Raw genomic sequence first — 22,249 nt, forward strand, 5'->3', positions numbered from 1 at the left:
GCCGTGCCCCAGCCTTAGTCAGACATTGCAGAAACACCCCTAAATCAAACCCTTTCCCAATAGTGTTGTGCCTTTGGGTCCCGGCGGCGGGAAGCGGCGGTGGCGAGTGTGTGGTGGGGCTTTCGGTTGCCGAGCAGCGCACGCAGGCGGGGGAGGGTCGCTAGTGGCGACGGGCGCGGGGACCGGGCAGGCAGGCGGTCGGTCGGTCCTTCAGTCGTTTGTCTGTGTCTGTCTGCCTGCCTGCGGGGCGATGTGAAGGCGGTGGCTGGCCCCCTTCCTCCCCTCAGCCGCGCTCCCTTCGCCTCCCCTCTCTCGCGCCGTCCCTGTGGTAGCGGCTCCCGCCGGCCTCCGCGGCCGGGCCCCGCGTTATGTAGTGATCCCGGTCGGGCGGCGCTGCGGCGGCGGCGGCGGCTGCTGCTGCTGCTCATGGGGCTGCTCAGGATTATGCTGCCGCCCAAGTTGCAGCTTCTGGCGGTGCTGGTGTTCGGGGTGGCCGTGCTGTTCCTGGAGAACCAGATCCAGAAGCTGGAGGAGTCCCGCGGCAAGCTGGGTGGGTGAGCGAGCGGCGGGCTGGGGGCCGGGGCAGGGCGCGGGGGAGCGCGGAGGGCGGCTCATCCTGCTCATACCCCTCTTCATCCTCTCATGGCTCTCACCCCCTGCGGTGTGCCGCCGGCCACCGGTCCTGGCCACTTCTCCCGTGTGCCTCCTTGTGCTGCCTGCACGCCCGGAATGATAAAAGAACTGATCGATACGCTCTGGGGATTCTGCAGAAGGGGCTGCCCGCGGCAGCCTTGGCCTTTCAGTTCGTTTGTGTGTATGTTTTGCGAGATCATGGGATCTGGGAGAGGTCGGTGCAGGGAAGGTAAATATTTCTGTAGTGTGTCTAAACGGGTTTTCCTGAAAGACCTGGGGTGCTCAAAGCGATCAGGAGCAGCGGCTGGCCTGCGAGTGCCCTCTGACAGGCGTCTGGGAAGAGGGAAGAGCAGCAGTAGTGGTGCCCATAGTGAGTCTAGCTTTGCTGCAGCGAATTAGCATCTTCTTCACATTTAATTTCTGCTCCAAACGTTTCACTAACACCCGGCATTCGACAAGAACGCACCGGGTAAAGTGGAAAAAAAAAAGGCAGTTCTTAATGGCAAATGGGTAATTTGTTTTACTCAGTTTGAATGTGAGATGCTGTGTACTGAGTGTAGTTAGTGATCTCTTAACTGTGTCCTGGGTTCAGCAGTAGCAGTCATTTTTCTCCTTCTTGGTAGCTGGTGTAGTGCAGTGTTTTGACTTTCAGCTCGGGAACAGAGCTGAAAGTCACTGAGCTGTAGTTAAACAGAATAACGATGGACTTGAAAACTCTTGTGTTAGATTTCTGTGGCTTTTCCTGCCGTAAGAAGGCCTTTTTTAGAGTAACATCTGCCTGGTAAGATGTTACTACACCTTACTACTTTGTCTGGTATACATAAGGCCACAACTTGTATAGATTTGATTTTACTTAATAAAGGGTCTCAGGGGTGTGAAAAAATGCCATTCTGAACCTAACCTGTGGTGCCTAGGGTTGTAAAAACAGAGCACTGAGACTTCTGATGTATGCAAGTGCAGAAGCTGGTTTACAAGTGTTCTTGATCAGTTTTCTCATATTATTTGACTTTACTAAGATATTTAGACTATGAACACTTCAAGTTTGTGGGAAGGAGAGTGCACATATTGTGTTTCTACTGGTGTTAAAACTGGAAGCTGTCTTTGAGTGACATGGGAAGTTTTAACTGTGAGCTTCTAACAGCCATGTCAGCCTAACTTAAGTTGAGCTGTATGATTTTACTTCTCAGCATTTCTTTTCCAGTTTGCTGTCTCTGAACCGGATATTAGAGATTAGGACCCTGCAAATAGCAGTGGTTGACTGCGTGAGTTATGGAATGCTCTCACTCTGTGTATTCTTCAACTGAAAGTTTGTATTGCTTATAATCAAGTCATAATTTTTGGGTCTCAATAACTATAAACAAAAATTTGAAGAAGAAAATGAGTGAAATTGGAAGATAATTCAAGCAGATGTTAACATAGCGCTCAGGGTTCAGTGGAATTTTGTACCCATCTGTTTTAAACTGGTTGGTACCTGTGGCTTCAGTGCCTCTGTTGCTGACAGCGTTACCTTAGGGAAATCTGCCTCCTGGCATGAAAAGATTAACGTAATGCCTGTGAAAATAAAGGATTTTGCTGGTAAAACTTCCTCTTCCTCCTTAATATATATGCACTGGGCATGATTACCTTACATATTTAGAGGATTAAAATACACAGCTCATACTGCTTTGGGACGAGAATCTAATTACTGTGTTCTGCTGATTTTATTTGTTAAGGACAAGGGAAAACTACTGTAAAGTTTATTAAAAGATTTGCTTAGTGGGCAACTTACCAGTGATTCTCTAAAACCCATGTAAGGAGAGGAAAAAGGGCTTTCTGCAAGATTTGAACTCGGGTTCTGTTTTTGAAATGTGAAAGTATGCATTGTTAAAAAGCTTCTTGCTGTCTGAATGCCTCCCTTTTTATGTGTTTGGTCTATATTTTATGACAGAAAAATCATCATGGGAAATTTTTTTACTATCAATGGTTGGTGACATTTCTGCTGAGGCGTAATTTGGGGAATGTTATTGTCTGAATCAAAGTAATTAGTTGGCCTGATGCAGTTGAATTCCAATCTTTCTCCTTGCCTCCCAGAAGAATGGGGAAGGGGGATGACTGTGTGTGTGAAGAGGCAGTGATACTGTGATTTGATAACAACACAGTAGTTCTTTTGGTCATTCAGTTGTGTTTCAGTTAGACACATTGCATATTGTTTGGGTACTGGGTTTTGAACTATACTATGTGTTTGCACTGATATATATCCCATGATAAACTGTCATCTTGGAAAGTAATTGTAAGAATTAGGCACTGACTAGGAATGCTGAATGTCTTCAGATTTGATAATAAATAATTCTGCAGTCTTATCAGCAGTTCTCATAATATTCAACCCTACTTTCTGATAGAAAGGGGTTTATTCAATCTCTTATTGAACATATGAACAACTTCTGATACTATTGGATGGGGTTAATTTTAGTTTCAGCATCTTGAAATTTGTTGCCTTAACATGAAATCGGATCATGTTTCTGAGTGAAAGAAAGAATGGTAACCTCTTTGTTCCTCAGAGACTTTTTCTAAGTAAAACTCAGTCATCCTGGCAAACCTTTTATCTTTTTTTTTAAGTGGAGAGGTACAAGAGACAGAAGCAAATGACCATCACAAATAGTGATGCTGCTTTTTTTCTTGGTGATGAGATTATTATGATCCTAATATAATTTTAACAGGTATTTGTAAACCTTTGAGTGTCTCCATCATATGAAAGATAACTTCCTAATTAAAAAAAATATAAATTCATTGTAACTTCTTCTCTACTTTTGGACTTCTTAAGCTCTTTACAGATAGTTTGAGTGGTGAGATCACAAGCAGAGCCTAATTGGAACCCAGTTCCAAGCACTTTTTTGTGATATTTGTACATACAGCTATTAATCTTTCATATTATTTTCAAGTTTGCATTTAAGGGCAGCTAAGTTGGCATTCTGTCTAGGCTAAGCTGTCCCTAGCTTCCAGTGAAAACTTTGATGTTTTTATTTAAGCCTACTGTACTTGCTTGTTACCTCTAGGAATGCACAACCCTAATAGAGAATATTGCATGTGAGAGGCCAATGTTGAGGTTTGCACTGTCATTCCTAGAACACATTATATTCCTGGAATATAATGTTTGACCATCCCCTTTGGTTTTTGGAAGCCTAGTAGGTGCAGCTCTGCTTCTGTTTTAAACTGACCATCTCTGCCTCTGGTTTGAACGGGTCTAGCATTAAACTTGTACCATGCCATCTCCTGCATTGCCATTAGTGGTGCGCTGGCTGAAAACGCTGATCCAGCTGGAAGTAATCCATCCTTCTCTTCCCTCCCCACAATTTTGTTGGTGGGGAGAAGGAAGAGAAGAGGGAAGTTTGCATGTGTTCTAGCTTTGATGTTAAATTGATTTGATTCTACAACAGCAAGTGCTAGAGACTTAAAATTTGAATGGAGAGATGGGGGAAGCCTGACTCATTCAAGGAAGAGTCTGCAGGACTGATCAGAGAAGGTGAGGTTAGTAGATGGGGAAGGATTGCTCTTTGGTGGGGTGGAAGTGAAGCAATACTGCTACTTTCTAGCTTTTTAGTGATACTTACATATTGGATTTTGAAAATAGTCCATGTCTGAATAATGTAATATACTATAACTGGGAGAGCAAGGATTGAACAACTTTATTACTGTTTCAGATGATTGCTTCAGAAACACTGGTTAGCTGTACTATGGGAGCATTTCTTCTGCTAAGTGATAAACTTACAGCTCATGGTGTTAATTCGGCACCTTGAATCCTGCATTTTTTTTTTTAGGTGGTTTCCTAGCACGTGTGGCCCTTGCTGGGGTAGTATTCTCGTAAGCACTGTGCAGGTACCTAACAAACCACTGTTCCTTTAAAGTTAAATGATTCAATTTTCCAGTGATTAAATCTTATGCTTTCTAGAAATACAAGAGTTTGTACTGTTTTGAAATGTTGAAATAATAGGCATCTTATGTTTCTTTCATTTAGAAAAGGAATAAAAATCTCCTGCCAGTTGCATGTGTTTGGCAAACCCCTCAGAAAACTTCTTAAATTGTCCCTGTAATATGACATGCATGGTTCCTGCGTATATTGTTTATACTGGAACTTCATGTATAAAGATTAGTGTGTGATCGTTGCAGTTCCCTCTGCACACAGCTATGCAAATAATATACTAGCATTTCTTTTAAAATTAGCTCTGTTGCCCAGTAGTTATTATTTTCCACTAAGTAGCCTGAGGCATTCTTTCAGAAGCTGTTTTCTTGTGTACTGACTTTCCTGAAATGAGCTTTAATGCTGCTTCCTCAGTATATCTCCAGCCAGTTAAATGTTCTTCCACTTTGCCATGTTGGTTCTATCATACTTTTTCATTTAGTTCCCCCTTCCCATTCCCCTTCACCATGCCCCAGTCATGCCAGACACTTTCAGAATATATTTGAAATGACTTCCATACTACACTTGTACTTCCCATTGAAAAGTGTGACATAGAGGAAGTGCATGAGTTTTATCTTGTGTATTTATTATGTTGATTTTTGTATTTATAACTGTTTTTGGAATAAGTGTTGCGGCTGCTGCTGTTGCATTTTCCATGAAATTGCTAATGTTGGAATTTTGACTAATACAAAACTGTATGTTCCCAAGAACATACCAAGCAGTTCAGACTTGCTAATGGGCTCTGAGGCTCGATCTCACTCCTTTCCGCTGGCACTCCAACATTGGTTTCTAACAGTGGAATTAAAAGGCACAACTTGTTAGACTTTCTTTTCTCTTCTGGAAGGCTACACAGAAGTAATATTAGTGGTGTTGTACCTAGTTTGCGGGTCTCATGCTTTTAGTGAAATAGGGTTGGGAATGAGTGATGTGGTGAGAGCTGTGCCTTTGTTTCTAGTCACAGATGCTGTTCTTAACAGTTACCTGGCAAGGGTCTGGTTTTTGTTAGAAATGTTTCGAGGCACTTCTGAGAGATGAAATAGAGTTGAGAAATCAGATAAAGTGTAGGTCTCCAGTGCCTGCAGCCATGGGCAGCAGTGGATGAGGTAATTGCCAGGTAAGGCACTGCATCTGTCTAGATTCTCCATAGCAAAAGGTCAGGCTTGGGCCAGTACATATATATATGTGTTTGTTTTTAACGCAGAGATTTAGGCTGTAACAAAGACTTAAGATACCATCCTTCAAGGATATCCTGGAAAAAAGCCACAGTTACAATCAGCTGTTTAGGATAGAAAAGGCTTGTTGGACAGCCAAAGAAATGCAATGCCTTGTTCTTCTTTGTGAATTAATGCAACATTTCAAATTTGGTAATGGTGGTTGTGAGGCAGGGAATTAATTCAAGTCTGAGAACCTCAGGAGAAAGTGTTTAAAGGTGTTCTAGGTCCTGTTCTTCCATGTCATTGTTTTTCTATAAAGGAATGGAGATTACTGAAATCTGCCGGGCATTTCATTATTGAAATAACGTAATGTGCTTGGCACTGTAAAACAAAAAGTGGTAGCACTTCTGGGAATCAGAAAAAGCTACTTTTAATGCCTTTATTTACTGTGATAAAGCAACTAAACCAGTGACATGATGGCACAATGCCATGCCAATGTTCCCTTTGTTTTTCTTGTCTCTTTTCTACTTCTAGGCATGGTGAAAGTAAAACCTAACAAAACTAGAGACCCCAAATACTCCACTAAATTAAAATTGACTGGTTGTGCATTTTATACATGTACATGTATGTATATAAATACATATAAAATATATGTATATTAAAAAAACACTAAACCAAACCCCAAACAGCCCTTCCTAAACTACTTAAACTTTTGAGTTAGTATGACAGGTTAAACCATTGCTTTCCAGTTTATCATGTACATCTGAAGTGAAATATATCATAGGATTTTTTACCTTCCTCATTTCAGAAAACTGACAGGTTTGCAGCTGGGTTCTGGGTTTTTTTTGCACAGCTTTGTGTTGCCCCAGGCTATTAAAGTTAGGGACATTTGAACGGTTCATGAAGTGATTTCCGTATCTACTGACTGCCAACCATGAGTCACTGTTAGCCTTATTCTGGCCAGACTTGTCTTCTAATAACAAATGCCTTCCCTCAAATTCTTGCTCCTCTTTAGGAAATAGATGGCTTCTACATATGGAGTCCTCTATGTATTATCACTTAATTGGGTCAAAAGACAGCCTTTTTATGTAACTGTGTGCAATCTGTAGTTTTTGTCACTTGCCTCAAGTGTATTTAAACGTTGTCAAAGCAGTATTAAGATAGTGGTAAGTGCTTTGCTTGAAATGTGGTGCTGTTTATCTGTTTATATATCTGAAATAGTAGCCTAGCAAGCATGGTGAAAGTGCCATGCTATAGAAAAATTGCTGAACTATTATGTGTATTTGCATTGTTTTTTCAACCATAAATGAAAGATGGCAGGGGGGTTGGGGCTAGATGATCTTAAGGTCCTTTCCAACCCTAACAATTCTATGGTCCTATGAAAGACTAAGTGAAAGAAGTCCAGTGTTGAGAGAGGCATCTGAAATTTGGCCAGCTGGCTGCAGTCTTTCATAAGTATGTACAGACTCTTAACTGAAATCTGTACTACTTGCTATATAGACAGGGGGCAGCCAGTATCTTAGTCAAACCTTAGCTTTGTGTGATGCTCAAACCCATCAGTTCTGTTGGATCTGCCCACTCCCCTAAAAACTTGTGGTCCCATGAAGTTGTGTTCAAAGCTCAGTAGCATCTGTAAAAAGGCAGTATTCAGAGAAGTCTTTATTTGCTTAGAAGAGAAAAGCCAACCTCTTTACTTACTGGAATTGGGACAGTGGTTTTCTATTCATCCCCCAACTGCTCTCTACTTGATCTTTTAAGTTTTGGAGAGCTAAAGTCCCTCCATTTGGCATTCCTATCAGTAATTGCCTGTATTAAAATTACTGCTAGTGCTGGTTACAGTTGCTATGCCCAGGCCCTTCACTAAAGGTAGAAATTCTCAGTACTTGTGGATGCATTCATGTTGCACATATATGTAAGGTTTTGTGTCACGAATATGCTGACTTTCTGGACATCAGTGTTAACTGCAGGATGTGCCCTTGAGCGTCAGGATCGGGATTCATATTGAGTGTCTGTATGTTCCCAAGTAATTAATTCATTGCTGTAGTTTAGCTTTTATGGCTATAAATTAACAGCCCGTTTTTACTTTAAACATATTGTTTGCAAGTATGTCTATAGGAAGTCCAGCTACATCTGCATGTCTTTTTATTGTCTCTAGTATTCAGTGTACTATTATTGTATTTACTTTGCAGTATCTTCGTGACATCATGTTTCCAATAGCATTACTGCTATAATAATTATAATTCAAGCTTTCTGTTAGTGATAAAATTCATCATGAGCAGCAAGGAGAGTCTAAGGCAGTGAAAGGCTTAATAAGATAATTAAATTACAAAAAGTATTTGAAAAGAAGCTATCACTTTGGCCCAGTCTTTTTCTGCCTTCCTTTACGTCCGCTGTCTTTCTCTATCCAGTTAGTTTAAAATGACAGCTGACATCCTTATACTTTTTTAATCAACTTGCTGTTTAATTCTGAATACTAATTTGTGTTGAAACATATGTAAAACTTAAGTGCTGTTTTGATAAAACAGCTTTTGATGATTTTGAAGTGTTTATGCAAACCTTGTGCATAATTGCTGTAAAACTGTAAAGAGTGTGGGGATGGGATCTAGGTTCCATAAATTAAAATGCATCTCTTCCCCATTTACTTCTTCTCTCCAAAGATCTTATTTTAGTCTTCCTTTTTTTTTTTTTTAATATATATACATATATCTAAAAATACATAGGGAGAGTGAGCAGTATATAAATTTATAATGTATATTGTAATAAATATAAACCTTATATATGTATTTATTACACTAATTTGCTGTGTGTTCCAATGTTGTAGTATAGGACTGATCTTTCTTGGACGACAGATCGAAAGGCAGTAGCATTGCATTTCACTTCACTTGGAAAAAGGTGCAAAAAGGCTGTTGTGAACATGAAGGAACTTGGAGATATGAGAGCAACTGAAGAGAGATCATGCTTGTTCCTCTCACTTACTGCAAAGTGGAGAGGGAAATCCACCTTCATTTTCTTCTCTCCTGATTTTTTCCGCTGCATATCTTTCCATTTTCAGTATTTCCAATACCTTCCGTTCTGGATATATTGTTGTTGAGCATATTCAGAGCAGTTGCATAAATTGCATAGCTGTATTTGGAATACTTGCATTTCTTTACATTGAATCTTTACATTGAGGGGTTTTGAAGACAGTTTTGCAGTAGTAGAAGTCTCTTTTTGCAAAATATGGCATTTGCCATGGGTTTTAATATACAAAACATTAATCAGCACTTGATTGTGTTATCTTGGAGTTGATTTTGATCATTCATTCTGAGCAAAGGTTTTCTGTAATTCTGAGAAGGATTTACATATTTAGAGTAAAAGGGAATGAAATCAAAAAGTAGGATGTGAAAGTGATAGAATCTTATTCTGACACATAAAAGAGACCAAAAAGTGTCTCCAGAACAAAACAAAGCAGTCTTAAGATTTTGACTTCCTTAGCATTTGAATGACAGATGTATACTGCGGAGAAAATAACTTCTTGGAGGATCTAATTTGAACTTTTTGATTCCTTCAGAAAATGGGGAATGATTTTTGCAAAAGCTGATATCCTTCCATTGTCTGTGGGAACACTAGGATCTTACAAGGTTTTATTCCCATGCTGAAGGACAAAAGCAGTCCACCTTGTCTCTTGACAAAAACTCAGTCACAAATTTATGATCACTTTCTGAAGATGTGGCTTTGTACATGGTATGCAACACAGCCTGTAAGAGCATCCATGGCTTTTGAAACAAAGTCATAATGTCAGGTTTTTTTGTATGGTGGTGCAGAATGAAGTGGTTCATTGGTAGAGTCTTATTTCAGCTGCACTCCTGCTGACAGCTTTGGCGCCAACATTTTTCATTGTCTCATTTGTCATTAAGCCTTCAGCAGTGTGTGCTCTTACAAGTGAGAAAAGATGTTTTCCTGGCAAAATACCTATACTTGTATACTATTATTGATACATTATCCGATGTGCTGAGATGACCATAGCACTTAAATGCTTTCCCTTAAACAAGTTACTGCCTTTGGGAATACTGAATGTCTTTATGATGCCTTATAATTTGCCCCTTTTTATTTATTGAAAAAATAAAAATCAGCCAAACAAAAGAAGCTTACAAAGCCCTCCTGCTTATCTGAGAATAATTTAGTGTATTTTAATAGGTTTTTAGGCAAATTAACTCCTTTGTATTAACTTTGGTGATGCTGCCAATAAGGCATGCTTTTGAAGATAAGTACCTAATAAATAGCTTGCTGTCTCATGATGAAGCAATTAGATCTTGCTGTCCAATTTGATGATTTCAAAGTACATAAAGTGGGATTGGACTGAGTATGTTTCTGGAATGCATTTTACTTACAAAGGTAGCATTTCAAGAGTAGATATGTATTTGCTTTTTGGAGAACGTTTTTGTCTACAAAATGACCTCTAGGAGTATGATAATTCAGTAAGAATCGGCATGTTCTATATTTGTACTGTCTTCCTACTTCTATTAAAAGGAATTTTATGTTTTTTAAGTAGTTCTGGACTTCCTTCCCTTTGCTCTCTAAGTTGTTAATCTTAACAGGCTTCTTGTGCAGCTGCTGTTGGTTTGAGTGAAGACAAAATCTGTAGTAGCTTCTGTGTTCTAGCATGACCTGTTTAAGGTTTAAAGTTATCTTCATCTGGAGTGTACTTCGTGTTCTTGCTTGATCAAGCTGTAAAAAACCCCAAAACCAACCAACCAAAGAACCCACAAGAAAAATTCTATCATACTCCTTCATTTATGCTTGTAGGTTAAGGTTTATAGTCTGTTCAATGTGTATGTAGTGTCTAGGCATTTTCTGCTATGAGGAGTACCAGAATGCCTTACTTTCTAATAGGCTAGTAGTACTTTAGTCGTTGAAGTGCCTCACAAGCATGGTTTATGAGCCAAAAGCAAAGACTGAGTGACCAGAAATACCTGTCTAACCTTACATTTAAACACAGCAGTGTTCATAACCTGTCATGTCTGGTACAGACTTGAATTTTATCTTTGAAAGTATTCAATGGCCAAAGCAGTTAGGGTTATGTAAAAAATTTTCCACGGAATTCAGTTGGAGCAGTGCTTATTCCAAAGTTTTGAAATTTGAGGAGAGATTTTGGAGAGGTTAATGAAGTAAAATTGCTGTCAGTCATGGAGGTGCATAAGAGGGCTAGAGAAGACACAAGACCCAATGGATGAGCTGTCAAGGTTACCAGTGGGAGCATAAAATGCTCCTCTGCCAGCAGAGATCAGAGCATGGAGCATAAAGTTAAAGCACTCTTAATTTCAGTTTAGTTTAATGTTTTGGGCTTTGAGCTGTAGAGGTGGCATATGTTTGTTTCTGGACAGAAAAGGGCAGCCACCCCTTCAACTAACCCAGAAAAAATTGGTCAAGGATATTTGTCTGGCTTCTTAGTTATTCATGAGACATATTAAATGCATTTGGCCTAAAGGCAAATTTATCTTGTAAACGCGTGGTCAAGCTTAGAGGAGACTATTAAAGATGAACTTTTGAAGAGGGGAAATGAGGAGTAGAAAGGATGTGTATGTGAAGATCAGTATGACTTTCACATGTGAGCTATCCACAGTCTCTGATCCCAGCAGAAAGGCAGAGAGTATTGGGGAATACTCTTATTTTCAAGGCTTGCTTCACTCTTGTCTAAGAGTCTGAAAAGGTACTTGCTTCTGTTCCTCTTGCTTTATTTTTGTCCTCTGTAATGCAGTTATACCATCCTCTCCTTTCTGATGTGAAAGACTGACGTAAAGCTGAGGTGATGGTTTAGCAGAAAGAAAGGGTAAATCAAAGAGCAAAACATTTAAATGTATCCTCTTTTGGTTTTCCTGTCTCTGCTTTCCAAACCATACTCTGTAAAACATGGTCTTGCTAACGTGTTTGTGGGAGCAGTTTTCTAAACGTCTGTGGCCACTGAGCAACCCAGAGCATTGTTTCTGGTGATCTTTATGTGCCTACTTATGTGTGATTGTGCCTACTTACAGTGCAGATGACAAGGCAGTCTTAATACGAGAATTAGGAAAGAGAAATAGATGCTAAATTATTCACATACCAAGTTTAAAGAAAAAAAAAAACATGTGAAGGAGGAATGAAGATACTGAAAGAAGTATTTTCTTTATTTTTTTAATTGTTCTAAGCCATAGAAAAAAGTCCTTAGAAACTGCATAACCATTTTTATATTTTCCAGGAGCATTAATGGTGATGATTTGGGAGTTTTAAATGCATACACTCTGACTGGTGAAAACTTGTGTCAAGGATGCAGTTAAAAGCACGTATTGTTTTGTGATAAGCAATGGGGTGTAATAAACTTAAATTTCTTAAACTGGTGCTATAAAATTTCCATATTTTTGTTGGAGATGAGCAGAAAAGGTTTTAAATGTTAAACTGAGATTGAAACACCAGTTTTCAAGAATTCATATTGGAAAACAGGGTACTTTTTTGGATTTGCTTCTTCTCATTCTTATGTCATCTTAAACCAATATGTAAATAAAAATAGCGCTTACATAATGGGCTTTTTAAGTCTGAAAAAAAACCCTAAATGTCTGACAACATGACACAAGCAACAAAATCTGTCCAGTGTTCATATAGCAGCAGGAATGTGAAATGCAATGACTGTTCTTGTATCTCTTTTACTTAATATATATTAAGTATGTGAATGTAAATGTAAACATGAGATGGCACTCTAGAGATAACTAGTGTGCAGGAGAAGCCTATAAGAAAATCCAGGAATTTATTTGGATGAGTTTTCTACCCTTGATGGAATCGCGTATCTATAAACTTTCTGCAAATTCTATTAATCCTTCAACATTTGCTGTATCAGGTTCCACAATTAAATAGTGACATAAAATGGCAATATTTGACTTCTCTATAGAAAAATGTCTAGTCCTCACAACATATGTATCAGGCAGAACTAGCAGGTAGTTTAGAGCTTCACCAACTGATAAGCCTTAACCAAGCACACTCATAAAATGGTACAGAGAGACTGTTCTTTTTCAGTTGTTCAGAACCTTTGTTACAAAGAATTTGAGGATCTAAAACCCCTGTGATATTTAAGGATTGGAAATGCACTGATTTTGAACCTGACTGAAATGTTGTCTTGTGTAATTTAGTGGCACCCTTCATAATTTTCCTCTGGTATTTAATATATGACATTTTATGGTGACAAGACTTTAAGCTACTGCATGCTGTGCAAGATGGAGAATGGGGACATAATATGTATATGAGTGGTTTGTATATGTGTCTTGGTTTTGTCCCAGGAAGACCCTCTTACAGGTTTGGAGTATTTGGTTTGGTTTCAGAGCAAGAATCCTTGGAAGCAGTTTGTAGACGGAAAGAACTTAAGGATTGAAGGATAATTATTTCCCTCACTTTATCGCTGCTTCCTGTTTGATCTAAGTGCAAAGTCAAAATTAGCTAAAAATATCCCAGCATTCCATGGAAATTATGGAACTTTCGTTATTTCCAATTGCAGAGTTTTTAGGAGATGTCTCATTCAAGAACTGTTAGCTTATGTCAAACAACATAGGGATTAGTTGTCGAAAGTATTCTTGGATAATGGTGGCTGTTTTTCTCCAGCAAGTTCTTTAGAAAACAAGGAACAGTTGGCACCTTTCCAAACTATGACTGAGCTTACTGCAATAATCACACGTTATTGCTATTGTTTCATTGTACTCTGCTGCCTTGACAGCAGTACTGATCTTATAAATGTAAAAATTACTTAGGCTTTGATTCCTTTATTTACCTAAGAGATAGTGTGATCTAAAGCAAACTTCCTCAACTGCACTTTAGTACTTAGTAATAACTCTGTGGTTGTAACTTCCATAGGCATCACCAAGTAGTTGTGTTTCTAAACTAAGGATCAGACACAATTATGTGTAGCCTTAAGTAAATGCTTAGCATTCTAGGTTTGATTTTGAGGTTGTTTGTGTGTTTGTTTTAACTGCAGGCTTATTTCAGGTGAATTTAGAGTACTTTAGATTTATTTTCTTTAATACAGGGATTGTTTTGACCAGAAAATTTCAGTGCAACTTGTACTTGAGAATTTGTTTTGGTGGATGCACACACGCATTAACGGTTCTGGTGGCAGTCTTGTGACTGGGATTTTTTGTTTTAGAATAGTTGGAATAAAACTATGCAGTTACACTGTCTTTCACAGCTGGTTGTTAAAGAGCTAATCTTTGTTTTGGTGTAGAAGTGCCTATTGGGATTGGTGGTGTTTTGGGAGGGGGGGTGGGGGGTGGGGGTGGCAGTGGTGCTGTTTTGTTGGGTTTTTTTTTGAAGTGAACATCCAAGAAGAACATTTATTAATGCCAGCTTCTGGAGGGGTATTTTCTAATGAAAATTTCAGAACTTTTGCCTTGAGTGCTCTAAGAACCACTGGGTCAACAAAATGCATGTGGCTTTCCTTGTTCGCAAGGTTTATGGAAATTCTCCCTTTTATGCTCTGTGAGCCTTGGCTACGATGTTAGAATGAAGACTGTTTCTTATGGCAAGTTTGCCATTTTATGGGTTAATTTGTGAACCACTGACTGAACAGAACAACTTTTACAGACTATAAAGTGCAGCCTTGTAACATGGAGTAACAATCAAATAAAACAGAGTCTGCTGGGCAAAGTAATTTTTCTGCTAAAGAGTCTGTAGTTGAAACAGTGGGAAGGTTTGGGCTGTAGAGTCTTGTGATGATTCATATCAATACAAGAGATAGTGGGATGAGAGAAGCTTAGTACTAATGGTGTGGGCCATTATAGGCCATCAAGCATGGAAACATTCATAACACTTCTGCCTCTGCTCCCTCTGTCTGTGGAGTCCCAAAGATATAGCTGATAGGTTTATATGAGGGGGGAAATAAATGACAAAGTCTGCATGTGTCAAATGGAAAGTAATTTAAAAAAAATCCATAGGGAGCACCTAGTACAGGAATTATACAGCCTGTCTGTTTGATCCATGTCCTTCAAAGGTATATTGCAGGTATGTGACATTACAAACTTGTATATATACAAAAAGCCACTGCTTGTTTTTATATTCATGTTTAAACTGGGTATTTCTCCATACAATTGGAGAAATACTGCTATGGGTAGAAAATCTCTGTCAGGTGACACAAGGATATCAATAGGAACTGCTTAGTCTCTCTTATCCTGTTTAAAGCTGCGTGAATTAGGTTTGAATGAGCCAGTGCATTTACTCAGGCTACGTTGGTCTCTTTTGAAGATACGAGGTTGGCTTCTCTAAGCATATTTCTTCTGCCCCACACCTTACTTACGTGTTTCTGAAGTGCTGCATTTATGATGAGATTTAAGCATCAGTCTGTTCATGAACTATGTTCAGTAGGCATTGAAATAAAAGTTTTATAAGGTTAGTGACTTTTTAGATTAATTGGAATTAAGCTCATTAAATTAATGTTTCAGAGGAGAGAGTGTATGTTTAGAAGATTGATGATGGTTTCAGGGGTAGTATAATTTCTGTGCAGTACCTCACAATAAAATCATGCTCTTGAAGACTTTCCTGTGTTTTATATATATATGAACAAATGTATTATGCTTATGATTCTGTTCCTTAAACAAGCAGGAGTCTGTCAGTCTTGGGAACTCACTGGCTATTTCAAGAATTTAACATGCTTTGACATTTCCATGGTTTCTTCCTGTGAGCAGCTTGAATACCACTTACTCAGCAGTAAGTTAAAATCAGCTAAGGAGAACAGCATACTGTAAATGATGCTGGTAACAAAAAAGACATGTAAAATTGCTTGTAAGAGTATAATGTTTCATAACATTCTGGAAAACAACGTCTTAGGTATTGATTTCTTTTTTTTTTCCCTATTTTTTTCCTCTTGTCTGCAAAGATGAAATGTAGTCTTTCAAGGAATCTTATTCCTTCCTTGAAGACTTGCTATATTGATCTGAAACCACAGAACTGAACTTGATCATATTTTAGCAGTTCTCCTCTAATGACAATATATGGCCCTACTGTTTCAGTGGAACACTTGCTGCAGTATTTCTGTTACTGGAATTTGTGGAACAGCCAGAGAGGGACTTCTCTAAAACTCCCTTATGAGGTACTGCAAATGGAATAGTTCACTGACATCTGTATGAATGGATAGCAGACCTCTGCAGATGTGATTTCTTAGTCATGCTTGATGGAAGCATACCACCAGCTTGCTCCAGAATAAAGCCGTGGGAGAAAAGAGGTGTTGAGTAACCCCTGCATGAATACCAATTTCTGTTTGCTCTTTTTGGCCTGGTGCTCCGTTTATTGCAGGCCAGCTAATGTGTAAATTTAGGTTTTCAGTGATAAATACGAGAAAACTTACATTCTCCGTGGGAACAAAGGACAAGACAATTCCTTCTCTCTGACCCCCTTTGCCAGATGAAGAATTTAAAGGCTGCTGCATATGAATTATTCCCCTTGACTGCTATGTTAGCTGTTGATGCAAGGCCTTGCTGTTACTCTAATAATGTGCTAAGTTTAAAGAAGTATAGGACTTACCATTAATGAGAGAGGTTTTTCTTCTGTCTGGAAAAAAAAAAAAAAAAGAGGTGAAAATTCATAAGCAAACATACATGAAGGCTTGTGGTGGTGTTTTTTGATGTCTGGTTCTTGAAACAAAGGAAGTACAGAAGGTCAGAAGAGCAGTGTAGAATTTTGGTGCTTTCCAGCCTCACATGGTCTCTTACCTCCACTGTCATAAGCCTGTTGCTTTAGAACATGGGAATATGTTTGTAATCTCTCAGTGGAAAGAAAGAGGAATTACGTAAGTTTGAGAGTAACAAATAATATCTTAAGCTTATGGCAGTGTATAAGCAATAACAGCGTTACTGTATTTTTAGACATAACAATCTGCAGGGTGAGGATAGACAACTGAATGATGTCAATATGCAATCTTGGATTTGGGGAAGTAAACCCAGCAGGTCGAAGTAACTGAAACCGAGCCTGTTCAATTTACAGTCTCTGAACAGATTTTTCTATTTTGGAAACCATGCAATATAAATTTAACATTAAATCAACAGATAATTTTAACTGTAGACATGTCTGCATGAACCATGTTTTTAAGTCCTACTGTAGTGAAATTTATGCCAGGAAAATGGGCCTCAACTGAAACAAACAAGCCCATTATAAAACATACAGTCTGAAGTTTTGAAAACTTTAAATATCCAAAGTGTTTGTTCTTCTTCAGTGCACAGGAAAACGGTTAATAATGTCACTACTGGTTGGGAACAAAATGAATTCAGGATGATGCACTCTTGTGTAATATAAACTCTTGCAGAAAGTGGTGTTACCAAGAGAACATAAAACACTAAGCAGATGTATTGTTGCACAGAAATTATAAAGGCATGTTAGGCACACAGAGTTACTGAAATGAAATAGGAGCTAGACAGTGAATTTGATATTCCTCCCCTTCCCTATTGCCGTTGGGCTGTTCTCATGTTCATCACACGAGAAACTGTTATTGTATGGTTTCACAGCATTTTAACTGAAGGAGGAGAGTGTTACCTTGACACTGTCTGGAACTGTATGATCTTGCGTTGCATATTAAATAGTAAAAGGTTTTGAAGCTAAAGTTTCAACAGTAAAAAAAACTGATTGCCTTGCCAGTCTTTAATAAAGCCACATGGTAAGGCTGGTATCAATAGTAAAATTGATTAATCTGTGGTGTCCTCCTGCAATTAGATTTCTTAAGCTTCTAATATGGTCGCATGGATGCAGTAGCACCTAGGGGGTTCTCTTGCATTTTATTTAAGTGTGTATGCATATGTACATATAAACTTAAATGCTGAACAAGTCTGTTTTTAAAATAAATAAATAAAAGCTTTATTGCTTGGAAACTGCTTTAATGTGTTTTGGAATAGCGCAGTTTAAGTCCTGGAGTGATGGGGCCTGTGTGGGCTTTTAAAAAACAACCACATGGTGTGACCTCTGCAGGTATCTCCTCCTTTCCATCTGATTCTTGCTCTGTCTAATGCTTTAGAGGGCTGAATAGTAGCTGAAAGAGGTTTGCAATGTTTTCTAAAGCCTTTCTGTGCTCTCAATTAGCTGAAAAAAAATCTCAGTCTTTTGAGGATTATGATGAGAATTGTTACTTGTATTTTTTACTGCACATTAATTAATGGTTTGAGCTTGTGGTACGTGCTTTTGTGTTTTAGGGGCTGTGGTGCACAGTTTGATAACAGTGGGCTTTTCAGGGGAAAAATCTCTCCATACCAGCTGACTGGGTGATGGCAGGTGAAACTCAGCTTTGTTGTATCTAAATGTATTTGGAGAAGAACAATCCCACGTTTACAGATTCTGAATCATCTGCCCTTAATGCAGATGAGTTCTTGGAGTTACAGATGTTAACTCTATGAAAAGTTCAGATCAGTTCTCAACAGTGGTCAGAAATAGATGGATGGTGCTGAAAGCTGTTAAGAACAAGTCAAGAACCACATGAGGATTCTTTTTTCCATTGAATACAGCAGTTCTGCTGTGTTGCCTTTTCTTGCCCTTCATCTTGGAAAAGATTATAGCAGAGTTGGAAAAGATATATGAACGGTGACGATAATGAAAGAAACAAAGCATCTCCCATATAGGGAAAGAATAAGTAGACTAAGGCTCATCTGACTTGGGAAAACATGTTAGGAAATGAAAGGTAGAAGTCTGTAAAATCATGAGTAGCATAGAAATAGTGAGCAAGGAATGCTTATTGTGGAAGTGTAGGAAATGATCAAAAGTAAACTATTGGTTGATAGCTTCAAAAATACTGAAACAAGCTGTTAAACTGTAGAACACAATGGCACAGCATATTGTGATTATTGAAATGCTCAGAGAAACTAGGGGTGGAAAAATCACTGATCTGAAAATTCGTTATTCTGCTAACTTGGAAGTAGGTGAACAATGGTAAATATATCAGGTAGATACGATCGTGTGCTTGACCTGGTTTTACGTCTTCTCCAGACATCCACTGGCCTTTATCAGAAACAGGACATTGGAGCTTTGGTCTTAAAACAGTCAAGCCTGTTAGGTAATGTATGCACCAGGCCACTTTCCTTAAATGTCATGTGTCCCTTAATGCCTCCTATTTTATCCTTTTCCTGCAAGGGCTTGCCTGACAGTTCTTCAGTATTGTGTAGATTTGTAGCTGTTGCCTCTCCAGAAGGCAATTGAAGACTCCTTTCCTTTGTTTGTCACTAGTCACTTAAATGTCAAGTGGTACATGGCAAAATTTCTTCCGGGAGGGGATCTAATCTTGCTTTGAAACTATCATCAAGAAATGGAGCATTTTCTTTGCTCATTTATGAATAACCTTTGGAACCTTTCACTACTTTGAAATAAGGCCTTAATTTCTTAAAATTTGGACATTGTTGGTATCAGGTTACAGCTACTGGATCTTGCTATAATGTTCTCTATATTCGCTCCCCACCACCCTGCAGTACTTTTCCCTGTGAAGGTACTTGCATCCTGTAGTCATCTCACTTTTCAATCTCTTAAAAACTAACCACACTGAATTCCCTAAGCCTGTTATTCTAAGGTAGCTTTCTGATCCTTGAGTCATTTTTATGGCACTTCTGCACCCTCTCTAGCTTTCCACCAAGCACTTTAAAATGTGGACAGAAATACTCTGCAGTGTTTCGGTCACAGCCTCCTCCCTGCCATGCACTCTTGTTTTTCCTCTCTTCTGTCCTCCTGGCCTATCTGAGGATGCTGTTTGTGCGTGTGGTTGAATGGCAGCATTCCAAAGCTGCAGATTATGGTAGAAGTGGCTGGTTGTGTTAACCAGAGACCATGCTCTGACATCCCTCAATTTTTACTGAATTGAAATAGTAGATAGATTTCAGATAACAGTAGCATTCTGTGAAATGGAAAGCAGAGAATTTATTGTATTATCTCCAAACTAAAACCACCAATAAAGTCAGTTTCCATTTATTTGCTAGATACTAGTGACTTACTTTGTAAATCAAAATAGAGAGCTTTTATAGGATGGAGGTGAAAGTGTAGCTAGAACTTCCCCAACAGCTTTAAAGAGTTGATCCTTGCAGTATTTACTGATTTATTTGAATGGCAGGAAAAACCTATCATCACCATCTATCAAATACTGTGAATATTTTTAATGTGGGGTTTCTAGTTCCAGTCCAATACCATGATAGTTGAGCTTGTATGCGTATTTGTGCCAGTGTGCATCTTTTATTTCTGAGCTGGTTTCAGTTTTGGCCACATGACACTTAAGGATGCAATAGGATTTCTTTATAGAAGAAAGCAAACCAGACAACCAGATCTTAATTTTAAAGGTCTGAGTAGCATTTGGACAGTGTTTAAATGTGTGCGAGTTGAGTGTTTGTTTGAAACACTGCGTAATTTTCAGTGTTACAGCAGGATGAAACATGATAGGGCACGTTTAAGGGTGAGTGATGGATAACGGTGAGTAGTGTGTTGGTGGAATAAATAACAGATCTTAAGATAACATTTCTTTATTACTTGTAATAGCACAGTGAAAGAGAAAGAAGCTCACCCTTTTATCTCTCAGGTGGTTTTTTGATTGTATTTCCTTAAGAAAAACGGTTTCCCCAGTTTTTCCTTGAGAAAGTAGTTAGGCTTTTTGGATTTCATAATTGACAAGTGGTACTTCTGCTGTTTGACTACCTTAAATATTGGAAATGTAATTTCTTCTCCTTGAGAGGAGGGCAACAGTTAACTTTCCTGCCTCAGTGTTCTCATTTCTGTTTGTGATGCGCTTGAGCTGGAGGTAGCTTGTATTTCTGTTCCATAGCTGGTATTATAGCTTGTATTTCTGTTCTGTAGCTGATATTGTAGCTTGTATTTCTGTTCCGTAGCCGATATTGTCACACATCAAAGGTTGGAAACCCTTGTGGTAGTAGTTCTACATTGAGAACAAGTCCTTCATTGTAGCAGCTGCTTTACACTGCATTTGTATTTAAATAGCAGAAAGTGATTTATTTTTAGTTTTAAGAGTAGTTCCCATGGCAAAGTAACTGCTGTCTTGTCTTTTCCTTCGCCATCGATTGATCCATTTGCTTGCTTATCCCCAGGAGTGGGGAGGAAGAATCCAGAGTGAAAAAGCCTTCGTTTCGGAATATGCTGAATGCTTCCTAATAGCATTTGAGTTCAAAAGACCAGAGTCCTTTGGGTCTGGTTTATTTATATAGTTTTAATTAGATCTGAGCCTCATTAATGAAAATGTGGAAAATAAAACAAGGGCATCCCTTTAAAGTTCAGATATACATATTGAGAGAGTGGGATTTGTGTTTCATGTAGCAAGTTACGAGTTAGCTGCACTTGTGCTCTTTGCTCAGGCTGAGATTGGGACTCTGCGTTGAGCACCCTGAGTGATAGAAGAGTGAGCAATCTTTGTCTCTCTGGTTGCTTAACCAGATTTTTTGGATAATGAAAGAATAGAGCAGCTATAATAGTTCTGTTCATTTTTTTAAAGCTGAAAATATGAAAACACAGGCAATCATGGTTGTAATGACAAGTGTGTGAACAGTTGCATTGCTTTATTTAACTGTTTTTAAAAGCTAAGCAATATTTTGCTATCTTTGGGTTTTGTGTTTTTGAAATCAAGACTATACCTCAATCTTTGATGTACTGGATATTGGGGGTATTTTTGTAGAGGAGCATATGTGTGTATGATGTTTACTGTAGCAGCCGCATGCCATCAGACTTATTACTGTGCCTCCTAAGGTGCTGTAAAGCACTGTTCTGGTCCCACTTTGGGGATACAGGCAGACCAATCAGGATATTGGAGAGCTTTTCTCCCCAGCAGCACCTCTTGTGTGACTGGTATTGGAACCTCTCTCGGACACTGTTACTGCAGGAGTACTGTGCAACAAGCAGTTTGCTGTGTTAAGGTGCAGGATTAAGCCCATCTCATAGCTTTATTGGAAAAATAGAGACTTCATTTTTCAAGTGCAATCTTGTCACAAATGGACCTGTTTGGGACAGAGGAAAAAAACACTGATCAAGTATGCTCATAGTAGCTTAAATTTGTGATTATTCTGGATTGCAAGCGTGTTCTCCATGTTGAGAAGTACCTTGTGTGCATTTACCTTACTGCTGGAATCATTCAGTTTCTCTTACTTCCCTTCATTTTAAAGAGGACAAACATGTAGAGAACTTAAATGCATGCAACATATGGCTGAAATATCACGTATACTAAAGATCTAAAAATCAAAGTTGCTGTTTCCATGACAACTGTATCTGAGCCAAAGAGTTCCTTTCATAAAGACAGCAGCCATGCACAGCTAAAGTTCAGAGTCTGGGAACCTGATTCCTAGGATGCTTTAGGGTCCACATATAGATCTCCAGGGAGGTGCTATTTATGTTTGTATCCACTTGTAACTTAGAGTGTCACTTGTTCCCAGCTACTGCCTACAAAGCACACTGGTGGGAGTAGAGTGTTTTTATGATATCTTATTGATATGTCTGACATGTTGCAGATGGCAATAGCAAACTAAGAAGTAATACCACCTTGGCCAAGAGGAGTTTGAAATAGATGATAGGAGCAATTCTATCTTTA

The 22,249-nt window shown here is 38.8% G+C and overlaps 1 protein-coding gene across 2 annotated transcripts in view; it reads left to right on the top strand.

The window, feature by feature from the left end:
• The first annotated feature begins 172 nt into the window (after positions 1–172).
• The window catches only part of HS2ST1 (heparan sulfate 2-O-sulfotransferase 1), an 82,595-nt gene continuing 60,518 nt past the window's right edge, over positions 173–22,249 (top strand). Inside the window, exon 1 of one of the 2 annotated variants that reach the window (XM_062613104.1) lies at positions 173–550. In XM_062613104.1, coding sequence (XP_062469088.1) covers positions 427–550 — 124 coding nt within the window. In that variant the 5' untranslated portion in view covers positions 173–426. Of the gene's footprint in view, positions 551–611; positions 863–22,249 lie in introns of those variants that run through there. The other variant, XM_062613103.1, reaches the window with a different exon arrangement.

The sequence above is a fragment of the Pezoporus occidentalis genome, unplaced genomic scaffold (assembly GCF_034315485.1).
Source record: "Pezoporus occidentalis ecotype Australia unplaced genomic scaffold, CSIRO_AGI_Poc_V1 ctg164, whole genome shotgun sequence".
In the NCBI taxonomy this organism is placed as follows: domain Eukaryota; kingdom Metazoa; phylum Chordata; class Aves; order Psittaciformes; family Psittacidae; genus Pezoporus; species Pezoporus occidentalis.